The sequence below is a fragment of the Mirounga leonina genome, unplaced genomic scaffold (genome assembly GCF_011800145.1).
Source record: "Mirounga leonina isolate KUSES-001 unplaced genomic scaffold, KU_Mleo_1.0 Mir_129, whole genome shotgun sequence".
Lineage (NCBI taxonomy): Eukaryota > Metazoa > Chordata > Mammalia > Carnivora > Phocidae > Mirounga > Mirounga leonina.
The window spans coordinates 79450260-79470245 of NW_023270323.1; the positions used below are offsets into that span (position 1 = coordinate 79450260).

At 45.4% G+C, this 19986-nt stretch overlaps 1 protein-coding gene across 6 annotated transcripts in view; it reads right to left on the bottom strand.

Moving 5' to 3' along the window:
- HTT (huntingtin) overlaps positions 1-19986 on the bottom strand; it is a 139330-nt gene that overhangs the window by 103496 nt on the left and 15848 nt on the right. For 4 of the 6 annotated variants that reach the window (XM_035005403.1, XM_035005405.1, XM_035005406.1 and 1 more), the window contains 5 exons: positions 12435-12555; positions 7767-7826; positions 7316-7395; positions 5317-5455; positions 180-321 (listed from right to left, as the gene is read on the bottom strand). In XM_035005403.1, coding sequence (XP_034861294.1) covers positions 180-321; positions 5317-5455; positions 7316-7395; positions 7767-7826; positions 12435-12555 — 542 coding nt within the window. Of the gene's footprint in view, positions 1-179; positions 322-5316; positions 5456-7315; positions 7396-7766; positions 7827-10661; positions 10763-12434; positions 12556-19986 lie in introns of those variants that run through there. The other 2 variants (XM_035005407.1, XM_035005408.1) reach the window with 2 other exon arrangements.

Below are 19986 nucleotides of genomic sequence, written 5' to 3' on the forward strand. Positions count from 1 at the left end.
AACATGGGCTCATGGCAGCCTCAACACAGTCGCCATTCACTAGTCGGCCAGCGCCAAAGGGCCTGGGCTGGGAGCTAAGGCACTGCCTGATTTTAAAAGAATTCAAAAGATGTGTCTCAGGTAAATGCTAGAGACTCCAGCACACCATGGGGAAAATCGCTCATACAACTACCTCTTACCTAAGAGCACATTTAGTAGCCAGCTATAAAAATACTGCGTCCTTCTCGAGTGCTGGCAGATGCTCACCGCTGAGCCAGCCGCCGTCCGCCGAATGGTCGGGGAGCTTGACTTCAGATTCGCTATGAAAGCCTTTAAGAGAACCTAGGGCAGCAAAAATCCAAGTAGATAAAAGACAAAACTCCTAGGAAGCTTATCATGTTATTTCATAAAATTACTCCAAATTCTTACAGAGTATAGGTTATGACCAACTGGACTTCCCTACAGCTGAATAAAAGCACCCCAAATTTGGGCTATTCCAAAGCAGTTTGCAGAAGGAGTCTATTTACTTCCTTACTGTAAGTAAGGACTTGCTCAGTATCTATGTCCTCTACCCAAGAGTGAAAACCTGAGCTTCTAGAAAAGGTGCACCCACAGCATCTGGGTATGGGGTCAGTAAACGACGCCATGTAAAATAAAGACAGTAAAAAAAAACAAACAAAACCCAAATAAGGAAGTCAAGGAGAAAAGCGCAATAGCCGAGGACAGCCACATCCCCGCCTGAGTCGGCCTACAGGAGTGCTGCTAACACCACCGAGAGACGCTCCCTGCTCTGGAAAGTGCTAATGAGCTGGGCCGCAGCAGCGGAGCGCCCGAGTATTTTCCTAAGGAGAGAAGACTTTGTCACAGAACCTCCAGGATAACCCAAAGTAGATCATGCTAGAATTCCAACGATGGCCATTTAAATCTTAACAAAAATATCCAAAGAATGAAAAGGCGTGGGCCGCCTGGATGGCTCGGTTGAGCGCCCAACTCGGGTTTTCGCTTAGGTCGTGATCTCCTGGTCGGGAGATTGAACCCCTGCATTGGGCTCCCTGCCAGTGGGGAGTCTGCTTCCCTCTCTCTCTCTCTTTCTCCCTCTGCTCTGCCACCCCCGCCCCCCATCGCAGGCACTCTCTCTCATAAATAAATCTTAAAAAAAAAAAGAAAAGGCATGACCATCTAGCTTCCTGAGTTGGAGAACTAGCTTACATAAGAACACCCATTTCCATCACTCTAAAACCCACTCTGAGCAACAATTTGGTCTCCGTTACTGTTTGGCATTCACTGAGCAAAGCTACCTGGGCTGGGGATACCGTCAGGGCACCGCCACTGAGCCCTGAACCCAGGCAAACGAGCAGCACGTTAACAGACTGGCATCTGACTTATAAAGAAGCTCCTTCTTAACAGTATGGTTAGCACCAACTGGTTCTCAGAGGCTCATCCATTCTTGGTGAGCTTACAGACTAGATCTCTGGAACCAGAAAGGCAGAGGACCAGACCCTCAGCCCCAGGATGTTCCCCATGGTTTGTGGCCTCCAGTTCCTCCTGCAGACGCCACCAGGAGAACCCAGTCAACTTACCTCAGACAAACCTTCTTAACTCTGAGAAAAGATACTGGCACCTTAAAGTAACTCGTCTGAGTGAAAACACACATACATACGTCATTGAACTAGTACGAATCATTCCGTATCAGTCCACACTTACGAGCACAGTGAAAGCTGAGCATTATTATAAACAGTGAGCCCACGGTGAACTTCAATAGTCTGGAATAATAAAACTGAATCTCAGAGTCTGAGGGGGCCTTCTCAGGTCCAAATCCCACAGTGCTGAGAAGGCAACTGGCAGACCACAGGCAGGCTCCTCTCATAACGGGAAGGAAGTGTGCTAGATTTTAGGGCAGACATCTTCACTTTTCAATAAATGTGTAGGACATATTTTTAAGAGTACTTCAAAAGGGAAAAGATGCAAAATCATTTAAAGTCAAGAGTACTATAGGGGATGGAAACGGAAATTAAAATCAAAATACGTCACCAGGGCACAGTCATGAGAATGGCTATTGAAGGGGCCCGCAGCAGTGAGGTCCAGGGGGAGGCAGAGCCACGGGGCTCTCGCACGTCACGGACACAGGCGTGAGCAGGGGCGGACACTCGGCAGCATCTACTGAAGATGAAACACATGTCCCTGCAGCCCAGCAACGCCCGGTCTAGGACCCACAACGGCAGGCTGTACCTGTGCTCCGAACGACATACGCAAGAGTGGGCGCAGCCGCAGCGCTCGCAATGGCCACAAAGCAGAACCGGGCAGACGCTCGGCTACGATAAGCGATAAACCGTGGTGTGTTCGCAGAGTGGCGTGCCCCGCAAGTATAAAATCTGCATCAATTAACACACCAATGACATGAGACTCTCACTGACTTAATGTGCAGCAACAAAGAAAATGAGACAAAAAGAACGCATACTGCACACCTCTACATCTGTCGAATTTAAGAACAGTCCCCGTGGCTTCAGGAGCCAGGTCAGTGGTCACTCCAGGGAGGAGGGGAAGCAGTGACGGGGGCGGGCCCGAGGGGCTCCCGGGGGCTGGCAACGCTCTCCTCCACTTTGCGACGGTTCACCAAGGGGCACAGCAGTCATTTCTGTGCTGCCTACACGTGAGTAAAACAAGCCTCAGGAGGAGTCTGTCTCTGACAGGTCATCCTGAGAATGAAAATACACCTGAGGTGAGGAGACTTCGGAGCAAACGTGTTGTGTTGGATGTGTGAACGAACCTCTGCCACCCAGACACTCCCCTAAAATCATGTGCACAAGTTTTAAAAAGCATCGACTGACAAGGACAAAAAGAACAGGACAGGGACAAGAGCAGCGAGAGGCGTGCACAAATTCTGCAAGCTAGAAAGTAAACAAGTGCCGACTGCCTACCTTGCGGCCCACAGGAAGATGCTCGTAGGTAAGCTTTTTTGGGAGCTGGGGGTGGGGGCCTGTAACTAAAGGCAAGCTCCCTCAAGCCACAGAACTGCAAGAACAGCTCGGGCTTGGGAGGCTCCAGAAACATCTGAAAGCAGCCTGCCTGCCCCTGTGCACACTGCCGGCCACTCGGCCCTAGGTCTCCTCTCACCCGGGGCAGCCCAGGACATTGCCTTCGCTTCCCACCTCCCGCAAAGACTAGGGGATAATCTCCAGAGACGTTGGCATAGCCGAGGTCAGACATGAGGCACGGACAGAAAACAGACAAATGAAGAAAGAGTGTGCATTCTGACCAGTGAGACCGTTCGCCCCCTCTATCCCAGGATCCCAGGACAAACACAGCAGGCTTACCCTCCAAGCAGGAGAATGAGGAACCTTCCTCTGGGATACTGACCACCTCAAGAGGAAAAGACTTACTGAGACTGACACTTATGCAGTGTGAGTGGAAAAGGAGGCTCACCATCCATCATACCTCATGAAGCCCACCATGGGACAGACCCTGCCACACACTTGCTTCCAATAAGCTTTTTAGAGTCTCACTCAAATCTAAATGGAAAACTGCCAACATAAAAGTGAAAGACCAGGGCGCCTGGGTGCCTCAGTTGGTTAAGCGACTGCCTTCGACTCAGGTCATGATCCTGGAGTCCCGGGATCGAGTCCCACATCGGGCTCCCTGCTCGGCGGGGAGTCTGCTTCTCCCTCTGATCCTCCCCCCTCTCATGCGCTCTCTGTCTCTCTCATTCTCTCTCTCAAATAAATAAATAAAATCTTTAAAAAAAAAAAAAGTGAAAGACCAGAACAGAGAGTACAGAGGAAGTCAAGAGAAACAGACAATGAAGAAGTCAAAGAAAGTTGTCAAGAAAACTGTAATCAATATCCTCAGAAGATAAGGAGTGTATTCACGAAGCAAGAAGAGGATGCCAGAAAACATAAACATTCTGAACACAAGAAGGAGCTCTTAGAAATTAAAAATACAACAGCAGGAACAAAAACTCAACATACAGATGGACGTCTATAAAGTACAGAAAAAAAGAAAAGGAAAATAGAAATAAAACATAACAAAATACCATCACAATAAGGGAGTATGCCTAGGAAGGTAAAGATATGGCATCTAGAAATCAGGCATCCAACAGGAGAGCAGCAAAAATAATTCCTAAGAGGACAACAAAGAAAAGTCCTCAGACCTAAAGAGCATCTGGACCAGACTGAGGCAAACAGCTGGAGAATTCTAGGACAAAGGACTCTGGTGGAGAAAACGGACCCAATAAATTATCTGTCACGTGGAGAATTGCATTGAGACACATTTTACAAAGCTGTTTGAAGGTATGAGAAGACTTTATAAATGGCCAAAGAATAACAAGCAAAATAAAAAAGAGGCAATTATTAAATCCCCAAAAAACAAAAAGTTCAATAAAGAAGTAGAATACAAGGACAGATCATAACTAGTTGTGACTATTACTTGGACATGATAATGTCACACTGAATACTGATATAACTATAGTAAGAAGATGGGAGCCAGGTTAGGGTTAAATTTATCTTTCAGAGTAAAAATAATTTTTAAAAAACCCCAAAAACTAGCACTACATTGCTATAATATACATGCTATATAGCTTGCTATCTAGAAATGTGGAGGGAAATACCAAAAGAAACACTAACAAAGGACTGACCCACAAAAAGGAGGAAGTCAAGAATCTATAATCTTCACACTATGTGGCAGGGTCACAATTTCTGGACATTGAAAACAAAACACAGGGGCACCTGGGTGGCTCAGTTGGTTAAGCGACTGCCTTCGGCTCAGGTCATGATCCCAGAGTCCCGGGATCGAGTCCCGCATCAGGCTCCCTGCTCAGCAGGGAGTCTGCTTCTCCCTCTGACCCTTCTCCCTCTCATGCTGTCTCTCATTCTCTCTCTCACAAATAAATAAAATCTTAAAAAAAAAAAATTAAAAAAACAAAACAAAACAAAACACAAACGTGGTTGGGGAGTTTGTTCTGTTTGTTGAGGCACAGAACAAACAGGAAGGCAAGTGGTCCCCGCCAGCTACAAGGCCATCATCACTGGGCTTTCTCCTGCCTGCACTCCTGGGACAGTCACCTCTCCCAAGTTAGCTTAAAGAGTCAGTCCAATACACCAAAAATCAATCTGTTCTGGAAAATCACCTTTTGAATTTGCATCCATGCCCTCTCCCTACTGAACTCTCCACCACATGATAAGGAAGCGGAAGTAGGAAGCAGCTCAAAATAATTAAAAAGATTTTCATCTAAACCATGAAGCGCAGTAGAACTCAAGAAGCACTCCCAAACGACCGCCTGTCCAAAAGCCCTGACTGCCCACAAGACTCATTCATGTTCGTGACTTGAGGTAATAATCATACCTTAATTTCATTGTCATTTGCAAAATTGCCAAAAGAAGCCATAATTTTGGGTACAGCTGCAGCCAAGGTCTCCTGAACAGATTCCTCAGGTCTCTTGCTTATTCGAGTCAGGCAAGGCAAAAGGTTTACCAAGTAAGGCCTGCACATGTGAAAGGAACAGGAGTTATTCTTCCAGGTCTACTTTAGTGAGAAACATAAGCAATTATTCAGTACCTGTTAGGGAAGAGCCAGTTTTTATATGCATAACAGTCCTTAACAGAAAGTAGACAAATCTCAGCAAAAACAACTGGAGGGCTAAAATGCAGATCAACTTCTAATGTGGGAGACACTTATCTTTCATTTCTCCTATGATCACAGAGGACTCTAAAAGCTTGTTTTAAGGGGCGCCTGGGTGGCTCAGTTGGTTAAGCGACTGCCTTCGGCTCAGGTCATGATCCTGGAGTCCCGGGATCGAGTCCCACATCGGGCTCCCTGCTCGGCGGGGAGTCTGCTTCTCCCTCTGACCCTCCTCCCTCTCATGCTCTCTGTCTCTCATTCTCTCTCTCACAAATAAATAAAATCTTAAAAAAAAAAAAAAAATTTAAAAACTATTTGTGGTAAACTATAATAATAAAACATTCATATTTTAAATTAGAAAACAATAGATAAGAAAACAGCAGTTAAAAAAAAAATGAAAAAGTTTTCTTGAAAAAGGAGTGTTACAAGGAAATATTTTTAAGTGTTCAAACTAAATAAGGCCTTAGAGATAAGACCGGGCCCTCCAGAGAGGAAGCGCAGACAGTGCAGGATGCAGGAGAAGCCAGTCACTGGGCAGAAGGCTGAAACCACATGAGTCCCCTCAACAAACACGGGACTAACGTGACAGGCGCCTTCTCTCGGCGGAGACAAGCAGGTCTTCACCTGGGACTATAGCAGGAAAGCTAGGCTGGCTTAAGGAGATGACTATTTTGCCAGAAAAAAAATAAACCAGGCATGACGAGCAAGAGAACCTGCCTGACTTTTTGAAGAAGCAAAATCAGGCCAATGAGTCAACTGAGAGTGTCTGAGATGATGGTGGCCCCTGGAGGCAAGATCTCCCTGGGTAAGGAGTCTGGATTTTATCTGAACAGCTCTGGGAAATGAGTAAAAAGTTTAAGTAAGGGAATGACGTGACCCAATCACATTTTTTAAGGTCACTCTGGCTGCTATGTGGAGAACTTGGGATGTGCTGTTTCAGAAGCATAACAAAATTTTCAAAATAAGGATAGTAAAAGAAAAAGGTTATATAAAAAGAAGTTTCCTTAGTGATGTATCTCTATGGCAGCCACTTAAGATTCTTATTAAACTCAAACTCGGTGTGATAAATCACTGTTTCTTTTTAACAGTGAGAGTTTCAGCCCCTCCACCTAGATGTTTACTATGTGTTCCTCAGGGACACAGCCAAGGGTCTATGGATATCAGTTTTGCCGGTTAAGGAGAAGGAAGGCACAGATGAAAACTGGGGTCTTCTTCTGATTCTCAATCCACTGAGGACAGACTGTTCCCACCAGTCAAACTTTATTCACAGTTTAATAGTCATAGTTTTAACTCATGTGAGAGACAAAGGCACACTGTTCTATAAGCAACAATGAGCCTGGTTCTCAACTTTCGACCATGTCTCAAGTATCTTTTCAGCAACCAGCATGTGCAGACACGGCTCTCAGGGCCAGGCTGCAGCAGAGGACAGACAGGGAAGACCCCCGCTGTCATGGGGCACACACCTCTGTCTCTTGGGGAGGGGGGCCAACAGAAAATGGAACAAGCACACTGACAGTGTCCCCGAGTATTACTGAGAGCGAGAAGTGCTACGAAAGGAAGACAAGCCAAGAAACCCCGACCACGACTTGGGGGCAGAGGCTGACAGCGTTAGAGCTCAGGGAAGACCTCTGAGCCAGTGACACCAGAGCCGAGAGGGAAAGAAGCCATAGGCGCCGGCTCCCCATCAACAGACAGTAATAATAATCCAGAGCGCACAACTTACCTGCACTTCTGAGGCCGGACCAGGTGAGCCAGTTCAGCAAACCTCCACAAGGCGGCGCGCAGGCTCCGGGGAGCACCGTTCTGAGTGGGTTGAGAGTGGTGAGTTACATTTAAGAGTCACGCACGCTACTCCAAAAGGACTTCACAGAAACAAGAGCATTTATGTGATTATTTATTTCTATGTTTAGACACAAGGCCACGTAAACATGTAACTGCTGCAGAAGCATCATGGTCTCAGGGCTTCAATTACAAAGACAGAAAACTTAATTCCCATCCCATCTCATAAATATGAAGAGGAACCTTATGAAGAAAAATAAAGCAGTGAAGTCTACTTTACCAACAGCATTTCCGTCTAACATTCCCACTTAGTAAATAAAAGACAAGATTTCACATACACTGCTCAATCCAGGGAAGCAGTACCATTTGCTCAATAACAGAAAATCAAAGCCTACCTTTTTGATTTCCTTATAGAGTTCTAACTGTAGCCTCGGAAGATTGGAGTCCATCAGGGCCTGCAACAAAACACAAGAGAGCCATTCATGTAAGACTCACTCCACCAGCCCGGGAGAAAACTAAAAGGCAATTAAAATTTCAACTTGGGGGCAAAGTGGAATGTAGCAGCAACTAAACTAAGAACTGCTCATTAAGAAAGAAGCACATAGGGCGCCTGAGTGGCTCAGTTGGTTAAGCGACTGCCTTCAGCTCAGGTCATGATCCTGGAGTCCCGGGATCGAGTCCCACATCGGGCTCCCTGCTCAGCGGGGGGTCTGCTTCTCCCTCTGACCCTCCCCTCCTCTCATGTGCTCTCTCTTTCTCATTCTCTCTCTCAAATAAATAAATAAATAATCTTTAAAAAAAAAGAGAGAGAGAGAAAGAAAGAAGCACATAGGGTGCCTGGGTGGCTCAGTTGGTTAAGCGACTGCCTTTGGCTCAGGTCATGATCCCAGGGTCCTGGGATCGAGTCCCACATCAGGCTCCCCCTGCTCTGCGGGGAGCCTGCTTCTCCCTCTGCCTCTGCCTGCCACTCCCCCTGCTTGTGCTCTCTGTCAAATAAATAAATAAAATCTTTTAATAAATAAATAAATAAATAAAATAAAAAAGAAAGAAGCACATATATACAGGAAGTCACTGAATGAACTAGACACAGGTCACTCACTTGAATAAAAAAACTGAAGGGAAAGAATTTAACTTGATGTACAATCAAATACCACATGATATTTAAATCCAATGGTAGATGGTTCAAATTCATTCTAATGCTCTTATATTAAAGCTTTAATATGCAATGAGAGGAGAAAACACCTGAAAGGTTTCCTTCTTCATTAAAGTGCATGCTGCTGGATGGCCCAACATTAACAATGGCCTGAAGTCTGTGATGCCAGCAAGGCAGTGAGCATACTTTTAAGACCAGAGACCCTCGCTCCGGCGGGCAGAGCCCCCGTCCTTTCTGAAGGTTCTCCCTCGAGGCACGGATGCTCCCAGCCCCGTGGCTCAGAACCCAAAGGAGGGCGAGGAGCCTCGTGCTCCTCACAACACCTTCCTTGCCCCATCCCCGCTCACTTATGGACCAAACCAAAACTAACAGCCACCAGGCCAACTGCAACCCAGTAAGAACGGCCAGAGGCAACCACCACCAGAGGCAGAGTCCATGTTAGGGAGGGCTTCTCAAGATGGAAGGAAGGGAAAGGAAAGATTCCTGGCCCCCACTCTCGCCCGTGGGAACCCTCTCCTCTGAAATGGTACTGCCAATGGACTGTCCACCAAGAAGAGAGGAAAGGCGTAACCAAGCCTCAAACCAAGCTTCTTTCATGTGATATAGGGCTTATGACGTCTACAACCTGAGCTGCTCTTAGCAACTCACATGGGTTCACCTACTGGTTCAGTGAGCTTGAAAATCAAAAGCAGAGTCATATTTGGGGAGCTTCTGAAGTATAACAGTATCTCAGAAATTTGTAAATCCTAACTCCTCCATTTCAGTTTGTACTAAATCTGTAAACGAGCACACCAAAACGAACAACATATAGTAAGATGCTACTTTGCAAATAAAACCAGAAGCCACATCCAAGTGTTATTTCACTTTGTTTTATAAACTAATCTCAAACTTACTTTATAACAAGAGAAAACTAAACCTCAAACCCCTAATAATAGCACAGAATCGGGGTTCCCAGTCACTGGGTAATGGCAATCCAACCCCTCCCTGCTCCTAAATCTTTTCCTCACCAAAGTGGACATACCCACTCAGCTGCCAAATCAAGCCCATGACAGCCCACCTCCGCCTCCTCGCTCCCACTCCCAGGGCCACCGTCCTGGCTCAGACCTCACTCTCCCAGGCCTGAACTACTCTGCCTCCCACGTGGATTCTCGGTACGCACGTTCTTCTCTACTCCAAGGCAGGCCACACACTGTCACCAGGTTGCTCTTCCTAAATAAAGCACTCCACTGACCACATCAAAAATCTTTGAGAGCTCCTCACTGTTTACCAAATAAAGGACAAACCTCCCTGAATTGAACCTCAATGCCTCCCATTCTCTGAGGGCACACACCGGAGCCACCCTCCTCTGTGAGCCTGCAGAGGCTTCCTGGAGCCCCAGAGAGGCAGGGTGCTGCACTGTTTAAGAGGGCCCCTAATCTCCTCACTCACCTACTAGCCACCACCTCCAGGAAGACTTTTCTGCCTTCCCAGACAGAAGATACCTCAGTCTCCAGAGAGCCATGATGACTTGTCAGCGTCTCTCAGAACTTAGAGTTTGTGCCATGTATTGAGTGATTTCTGTACAAACGTGCTTCCCCACCTGAGACCGTAAATTACATGAGGCAGGAGCACGCTGCCAGGCTGAATCAGATCCCCACTGCATTTTCCTATATAAATGAAAAGCAGCATGTCCCATTTGCTTGGGCCATGAGTCTGGTCTCATCAGAAGCATATAACAACACTCAAAAGAAGACAAAAGTCTAGGACCTGACCCCCAAGTGACCATGTCTATATTCCTGCCCCTGCCTGACATCGCAGCCAAGGGCCATCCCCACACTCTCCCAAGCCTGTCCTTCCTCTGCCACAATGAAAGCAAATCTAGCCAGACCCTGATCTGGCTCCAGCCTGCTGAACCTGAAGACTAGAGCATCTGAGGAAGCACAGATCTAAGTATAGCTAAACCCCACCACGCCCACCTTCAAGCAGGAAAAAGAGGTCGAGACTGACCTCATCTTCACGTCTGGGACCATAACAGGAGAAACTAGAATCTCTGCACTGGGAGGCCTGACACAGGGGAAATAGGACAGGAGATGGCCAGAAAGACAACCCAGGCCTTAGGTTACGACCCAGGGTCACGGCCAACAACCACCACACATACACCAAGCTATTCAGTCCAGCAGTTCTTGGAAATAGGTCACTAAAGAAGACAGGCTTAGGGGTGCCTGGGTGGCTCAGTCGTTAAGCATCTGCCTTCAGCTCAGGTCATGATCTCAGGGTCCTGGGATCGAGCCCCGCATCAGGGTCCCTGCTCAGCGGGGAGTCTGTTTCTCCCTCTGCCTCTATCTGCTGCTCCACCTGCTTGTGCTCTGTCTCTCTGTCAAATAAATAAATAAATAAAATCTTTAAAAATAATTATTTAATTAAATCTCATTATTAATAATATTTGTTACCACCTGGAGGACCAGTGAGTGGCCAGGATGGTGCTAAGCACATCACCGCCTTTGATCCTCACATACACGCTCACACACACCACCAAACTTTGTCTGATTCCCTTTGTAGGTAAGGATACTTAGGCTCACAGAATTAAATACATTTCCCGAAGTTGTTCAGTTAGTAGGGGACAGAGGCAAGATTCAAACACAGGTCCCCTTGACTCCAAAATCCATGTATGCTCTATCTGCCTGGCAGAGGGCCTCAATCTCCTTGAACGTAGCAGGAGGGGGTGATCCTCTTTCTGAAGAAGGCTGGGCCCATGAAGGAGAAAGGAAGGGTAACTGCTTGGCCAATGTAAAATGTGACCACTGTCCAGAGAAAGCCCTGAGAAGGACTCCAAAGAACAGTTTCTTTATTGAGATCCCAACGAGAAGGGAAATATTCAACTGATCTACATTAGCTTGGAGTCCTTGGTTTATCCGGCCAAATGAGGGAAAAGCCTGCAAGGAAAATGAAGAGAGGTGGGCTCTTCTCCAAGACTTATCTAAATTTCAGGGGTGGAATTGGAAGCTGCAGGGGAAAAATAAGAAAACTAGAAAGGTCCAATAAACAAGGATCCCTGCAGAGAAAGAAACCAGGGAAAACGTCCGGAGAGACTTACAGGGCTAAGCACAGAGCCGGCGCACCGACAGTGGGAATGCTATCTGAGTCTGCACACACAACCCAAAAGGCCAGTCACAAACGCAAAGGTGGCCTAGAAGAAGGTGACCAGGATGCGCTGGGGACACAAAGCAGGAGAAGGGCAGAATGAGAAAAACAAGGACGGTTTTCCAACACAGTAAGAATTATGGAGGAAGGCCTTTATCTTCAAGGGCAGCAGAAAACAGGAGCTTAAAGCTCTGGTGGTCTTGGCCACAGAGTCAGCCTCTCTCAGCAGTGTCCTCTCTCCACCCACAGCTCGCCTGTGGCCCGAGCGCTTTGGCCTTCTGGCTCTGCCGTCCTTCCCTGGGAACTCCTTCCGCCCAGCCCCGCCACACCAGCCCCAGCTAGCCTGTTACAGAAGCCCCGTCTCCTGAGCAGGTCTCCGCAGGGGCAAGGAAAGCAGACGAAGGAAGAGGGGCTAGAGACACCACAGAGAAACCACAGACGGATTCCATTTACCCGTCCCCTGCCTCCCCAGGGCCTCGTGGCTGCTCTAGGCTCTGCCCAAACAAAAGCTGGTGCCTTAGTGACATCTTCCCCAAGAACACCCAGGGCCACCAGCAGTGCCCACGTGGCCTATGCACTGCACAGGCTTCCGGGGGAACGCACTGCCTTCTGATTGAGCAGGGGTAGCAAGCACGCGGGCAGATATGAGAGCACCGCCAAAGCTCACACCAAATGCAACAAGCACAAACATCCAGAGGGACTGCGCCACTCAAAACAGAAGAAAGTTAAGTCACAGCTTCTTCTCTCAGCCACAAGTCCTGCTCGGAGAGCACGGCTCACAGGCTCTTACTTTTATGACTCTGTTGAGGCACTCGTCAGCCACCATCCGGACATCCGACTCTGCATCATCACTGCACAGCAGAAAAAGTTCCATAGCGATGCCCAGAAGTTTCTGAAATTCTGGAGAATTTCTAAGTAAAAAAAAGAGAGAGAGAGAGGGAGAAACTGTCACAGCCAAGAGGAACCTACGAAGACGTGACACCGAAATGCAATGAGGTATCTGGTATCCTATATGGGATTCTGGAACAGAAAAGCAACATTACATAAAAACGAAGGTTAATAAGTAATTAATACTGATTCATTAATTGTGAAAAACATACCACAGTAATATAAGATGCTAATAATTAGGGTAACTGGATGTGGGGTATAGGGGGACTCTCTATACTGTCTTCACAATTTTTCTGTAAATCTAAAACTATTCTAAAATGTAAAAGCTTATTTAAAAAAAGAGATTGTACTTGCAACACAATTTCATTTTTTTAAAGGTTTCGTTAAAAAAATCTTAAAAAGAACTGTTTTATATGTAATGAAACTCAATAAAATAAAAAAAGAGGGGAAAAAAGACACTGCTTCACTCCCAGATAGCCATCTGCTCTCTGCCAACAGGTTACTTTTACTCTTACTTACAATATGCTTGGAATCCTGAACACAGTATACCAATATAACTTTTTCACTTCTTTTAAACCTTGCTTTCGATGTGTTCCAAAGCATAACCATATCGCATTGCAGACTACACACGATCACGGCCAGGCTGTGGTTTTGTTCCTCTAGCTCAGTCCTACAAAGACTAGAGTCTATGTAATGCTTGCAAGTGATCTTACAATGTTTGACTGAGAGAGCCTGTCTGGGCTGTCACGATCCATGTGGTTGAACACTGTCGAGACAGAGACAGGCTGATGGGCCACGTTCTAGGAACTGATTTCACAGCACCGTGAAGAACTGCAAGTCAGTTATACGGCCCCTGTATAATGCTGTTATTTTTGAAACCTCAGGCGCCTGGGTGGCTCAGTCGTTAAGCATCTGCCTTCAGTGCAGGTCATGATCCCAGCGTCCTGGGATGGAGCCCCGCATCAGGCTCCCTGCTCAGCGGGAAGCCTGCTTCTCCCTCTCCCACCCCCTCTGCTTGTGTTCCCTCTCTTGCTGTGTCTCTCTCTGTCAAATAAATAAATAAATTCTTTAAAAAAAAAAAAATCCAACTGCTGTTTCATGATCTCAACCTGGAATACTCTGAAATGGGGGTCCTCCCCCTTTCCCACTACATCCTAATTCCTACCAATGGTCAGAAGAGCCACAAGCCTAAGAGAACCAAAGGACCACCTTAGCAACGATCGACAAATATAAGCAAGAAACAAAACACCCAGCAGCACGTCAGACCTCCCACAAGCAGGAAAGGCCTCTCAGATGCGGGTAGAGCATTCAAATGCCGCCCCAAGCAACGCTTGGCTACGGAACCACAGCGTGAGCTACATGTCTGATTTTATGCTTTCTAATGGTTACATCAAAAATAAAAAGAAACAGGTAAAATTAATTTTAATAATATATTTCATTTAGGGACGCCTGGGTAGCTCAGTGGTTAAGCGTCTGCCTTCTGCTCAGGTCATGATCCCAGCATCCTGGGATCAAGTCCGGCACTGGGCTCCTTGCTCAGTGGGGAGTCTGCCTCTCCCTCTGCCTGCAGCTTTCCCTGCTTGTGCGCATGCTCTCTCTCTGACAGACAAATAAATAAGTTCTTTAAAAAATAATATTTCATTTAATCCAATATATCCAAAATATGATATTTCAACATTTAATCAATATGAAGAAATTATTGATATACATAACAATCTTTTTCACAGTACATCTTAATTCAAACACAAAATTTTCTTTTTTTTTTTAATTTTTTTTTTTTTTAAAGATTTTATTTATTTATTTGAGAGAGAGACTGAGAGAGAGAGAGCATGAGAGGGCGGAGGGTCGGGAGGGTCAGAGGGAGAAGCAGACTCCCTGCCAAGCAGGGAGCCCAATGCGGGACTCGATCCCGGGACTCCAGGATCATGACCTGAGCCGAAGGCAGTTGCTTAACCAACTGAGCCACCCAGGCGCCCCAAAATTTTCATCAGCAATATGTTATCTGTGTTTAGACTTGATAAAACCCACAGATATAAAAGAAGGTTCACTTGCAAGTAATAAATAAGTTCTGAAGATCTAATGCACAACATAGTGACTATAATCAATAATACTGTATTATGAACTTCAAAGTTGCTAAGAGACCGGATCTTAACTGCTGTCACCACAGAACAGAAACAGTAACTATGTGACTTGATAAAGGGTCAGCTAAGACTACTGTGGCAATCAGACTGCAGTGTATACACGCATCAAACCAACACTCTGTATACTGCAAATTTAGTGTCATAGGTCAGTCCCGTCTCAATTAAAAGAAAAAAGTAGGTTCATATACCATTTCTAACCATGCTTAAAAGTTCTCCAATAACTAGACTGAATATTGATTTTTAAATTTTATTAATAAAACTGATACAGGACTAATGAGGTCACAGATTTCTTCCTGAGAGAGCTTTAGAAATGTCTTTCATGTCTGTCCATGTCACCTAAATTGTCAAATTTACTGCACAAAGTTGTTCCTAATACTCCCTTATAATCCTGTTAATATCTACAGAACCCATACTAAACTCATCTCCCTCACTCCAGACACCTGTGTGACTTCACTCTTTCTTGCCTGGTCAGTCTGATGAATCTTACGGACGCTCTCAAAGAACTCACTTCCGGCTTTATTGAGCTTCTATAGACTTCTCTGTTTTCTATAACTTCTGCTCTTATCTTTATGTCCATTCTTCTGCTAAATTTGGGTTTCATCTGCTCTTGTTTATCAAGTTTCCTGAGATGGAAGCGGAGGTCACTGATTTGAGAACTTTCTTTTTTTCTTAGGACAGGCACCGAGTACTATGACCCTCCCTTGGATACACCGCAGTGGCATACCTCAACTTTCGAAATCCTTTCTTTTTATTTTCGGTCAATTCAGCATACTTTCCGATTTCCCCTTTGACTTTGTCTGTGACCCATGGGTCATGTGGAAATGTGTTACTTGTGTTCCAGACTATCTTTCTGGAACAGATTCCAATTCAATGCCATCGAGGTCAGAAAGCATACTTGTATGAATCCTTTTACATTGAGAGACCTGTTGTATGGCTCAGCATGTGGTCTCTCTTGGCAAGTGTGCTGTGAGCATCTGAGAAGAGCGTGTCTTCTGTTGTTCTGGGTGGAGTGTCTATAAATGCCAACCAGGCCACAGGGGTGGGTACTGTTGTTCAAGTCTTCCAGATCCAGATTTTATGTCTGCTGCTCTAAGAATGTTTGAGAGAGGCTACTGAAATCAGACTATAATTGTGGATTTGTCTGTTTCTCCTTGCAGTTCAATCAAGTTCTGCTTCATGTATTTTTGAAGCTCTGTACTTAGCTACTTAAACATTTAGGGCTGCTATGCCCCTTGATGAACTGATGCCTTTATCGTTATAAAAGTGACCATCCTATTTCTGGTAATAGCTTTTGTTTAAAATCCACTGTCCGAAATTAACACAAGCACCCTGGCTTCCCTCTGATCAGTGCTAGCACAGTCAGCTTTTTTATTTTTCACTTTTAAGCTATTTGCACCTTTATACTGAAAATGGGTTTACTGTAGGCAGGATACATGAGGTTTTGGTTTTTCATCAGATCTGAAGAAACCTGTCTCTTCTGTTTAATGTCATTATTGACATTAAGTAGATTTAAATCTACCATCACACTATTTCTTTCCTACTTACCCCAGGTGCTCTTTATTTGCCTTTTTCCCTATTTCTGCTTTCTTTTGGGTTGAGTATTTATTTTTATGACCCCGTTTTATCTCCTTTTTTGGTTTATTAGCTATAACTCTTTGTTGTGCTTTCAATTGTTGCCTTGCTTATAGGATACATCTTTAACTTATTCCAGTCCGCCTTAACGGCGTTACAGCACTTCACATACAACATGAGAAACCGACAGCAGTACTGGGTTCGTTTCCTGGGGCTGCTGTAACCGACCACTAGAAACCGGGTGGATGAAAACCACAGGTGTTCCCCTCTCGCTATTCTGGAGGCCAGAAGGCCCAAATCAGTATCACTGGGCCAAACATCAGGGTACTTCCCTCGAGAGACTGCAAAGGGGAAGGGCTCCTTGCCTCTTCCAGTGTGGTGGTGGCCAGCACCCCCGGCCTGTGGCCTGATCTCCAAACCTGTCTCTGCTCCATCTTCACACTGCTGCACACACGCTTGTGTGTGCACGCGTGTATGTGCATGTGTGTGTATGTGTCTGTGTGTACGTGTGTGGTGTATGTGGTGTGTGTGGTATGTATCGGTGTGATGTGGGGTGTGTGTGTGTGGTGGGGGGTGGGGGGGTATGTATGTGCATTTGTGTACATGTGTGTATGTGTGTGTTGGTGTGTGTGTGTCTGTATGTGTGTGTTGGTATGTGTGATGTGGGGTGTGGGGGGGGTGTGCTCTATGTGTGTGTGGTGTATGTGTGTTTGTGTGTGTTTGTGTGTGAGATCTCCCTCTGCCTCCTTCTCATAAGGACACACATGTGGCTACATCGAGGGTCCCCCCAGACAACTCAGGACAATCTCGCCATCTCACAATCCTTACCTTAATCACATCTGGGAAGACCCTTTCCCTTCGAGGTACATTTATACAGGATTCCAGGGATCAGGACCTGCTGTCTCGGGGGCAGGGGCACTACGTGGCTAAACACAAGCTACAGCCAGCCTTTATGCCAATGTTGTCACATATTCTACTTCCACATGTCATAAGCCCCAAAATACGTGGTTATTAATTTTGCTGCAAGCAAGCCATTAACTTTTAAAGAGATGGAAAATGAGGAGGCAGGTCTTCTAGTCACATGGCGCCAGGTTACCATGTCCCTGCTCTCCGGTCCTCTCCGTGGGTCCAGATGCCTCTCTCATCTTATTTTCCTTCTACTGGAAACACTCTGTACTATTTCTTAGAGTGGCTGCCTGCTGGACATACATTATTTCAGCTTCTGCGTGTCTACTTCACCTCTGTTTCTGAGAGACGGACTAACTGGCTATGCGGTCGCAGGCTGTTTTCAAGACTTTACAAATGACGCCCCACTGACTGCTGGCGCGTATGGTTTTTCCAGCAAGGAATCTGCAGCCGCTCTCACCTTTGTTCAACGCAGCTCTTTTTAAGGTCTTGTCTCTCTATGTAACACATTCCATCTTTTCTCTAGCTTCTCAAATACATGAAGTAACTGTTTTCATGGTTTTGTTTTTTATTTTTTTTTAACCATCTGTGCAATTTCTGAGTCAGTTTCAACTGACCACTACGAATTTTATTGTCCTGTTTATACGCACTCCTGAGAAGTTTTGACTGGACACCGGATCTTCTAATTTTTACCTCGTTGGGCCCTATATACTTCTGAATTCCTATAAACACTCCTGAACTTTGCTCTGAGATGCAATAATGTTACTATGAAAGAGTATAATCTTGGGTTTTGCCTGTAAGCTTTATCAGGCAGGACCAGAATAACATCTTAGTTTAGGGCTAAGTTAGCCCCCATCATGAGGGCAAACCCTTCTGCATCCTCCAGCCAAGGCCCAAGAAGGATACCTGTCCACTGTGGCTGGTGTGAACAGGAGCTCTTCCACCAAGTGTTCCAGCAAGTGTTCCTCCTCATCCTTCTAGGTGATCCTACCCCAGCCCTAAGTTTTATCCTTATAAGCACCTGCACTTCCATAGGAGCTAAAGACTCAAGAATCCCTCCCTCTGCAGGCTCCAGGGATCATTCTGTGCAGCGCTGTCTTCTTTGGGATTCTCCCCAGCTGGCTCTAGCTGGCAGCTCTGTCTGTCTCTTCAAACATGCACCCCACGGCTCTGCCTGGGTTTCCCCTCCCCACATAACTCCTTCCACACAGTAACGGCGGGGGGAGGGGGGAGTCATGTGGCTCCCACACTTTTCCATTTTTCGAGGACTGCTGTTGCTCTTTGCCTGATGTCTTGAAAACCATTGTCACATATATTTTGTCCATTATCAACTGTCTTAGACAGGAAAGTAAATCTGTCTTTGGTATTTATCTTACCAGAGCAAATATCTTTCTTGCTATTTTAAATTTAAGTTGTTAACATAGTGTTAATAAATTTCCTGGTCGGGGCACCTGGGTGGCTCAGTCAATTAAGCGTCTGCCTTCAGCTCAGGTCATGATCCCAGGATCCTGGGATCAAGCCCCATATCGGGCTCCCTGCTCAGTGGGAAGTCTGCTTCTCCCTCTCCCTCTGTGTGCTTGCCCTCGCTCTCTCTCTCAAATAAACAAATCTTTAAATAAATAAATAAATAAATAAATAAATTTTCTGGTCACAAATACACATTTCTAACAATCATCTTTTATAAAGTTAACTAACATTCCCTTCTATAAATGTATTTTACTTTTTCAATTCCCCAACTGGTAAGTCATTATTTTTAATTTTCTAATGGGATGAACAGCACCGCACGGACATTGTCACACTTTCCCGAGGATAACGTCCTCAGGTGAGACTGCCACAAAGATGACAGTCGGAAGCTTGATATTTTTGCCAAACTGCCTTTTTTTAAGAAGGTTGTATCACTTCTGACAAAAATCCTTAGTATTTCTTTTTTTTTTTTTTTTAAAGGTTTTATTTATTTATTTGACAGAGAGAGACACAGCGAGAGAGGGAACGCAAGCAGGGGGAGTGGGAGAGGGAGAAGCAGGCTCCCCGAGGAGCAAGGAGCCCGATGCGGGGCTCAATCCCAGGACCCCGGGGTCATGACCTGAGCCGAAGGCAGACACTTAACAACTGAGCCACCCAGGCGCCCCCTTAGTATTTCTTAATGTTTGTCAGTTTGACGGATGGAAGCTATTCTTGTTTTCGCTTTGGTCTCTTTCCCCTGATGACTAGTAAATGTGAATATTTTCCCACAGGAAACAAAAAATACATGTCAGCTGTCAGGTTTACTGGCCCACACATATTTCTTACTTCCTGAACCACCTGGTCATGTTCTTTGCCTACCTTCCTATTAGGCTGACAGTCTTTTCCTTAATGATTTATAACTGCTCTTTATACAGCTATTAAACCTTTGATATATATGCTGTCAATACCAACCCCAAGTTGAATTTACTTTCAAATCTGATTAAGGTGGAGTCTGACATACTGAACCATATTCCAGTCAAAACAATGTTTTCCTTTATATTATTAGTCTTCCTCCGCCTAAGATCAAATATCCTATTTTTAATAATAATTTCATTTTTTTACATCTAAGTAATTAACCTGACATTTATGTCTGTTTGCAATATGAGGCACAGACATAATTTTCCTCGAGTCATTTGGTTCAATAACCTATCGCTTCCCTTTTGATACAAAATGTTATCTTTACCATAAATTCACACACACAGATGCACACATACACTCTCCTAACTTTCTATCCCAAACCTTTAATGTCTAACAACTAATTTAACATTGTGTACATCACCTCTCACCATACTGCTGATGTTTCCGATTTTCTTTGCAACATTCATGTATTTA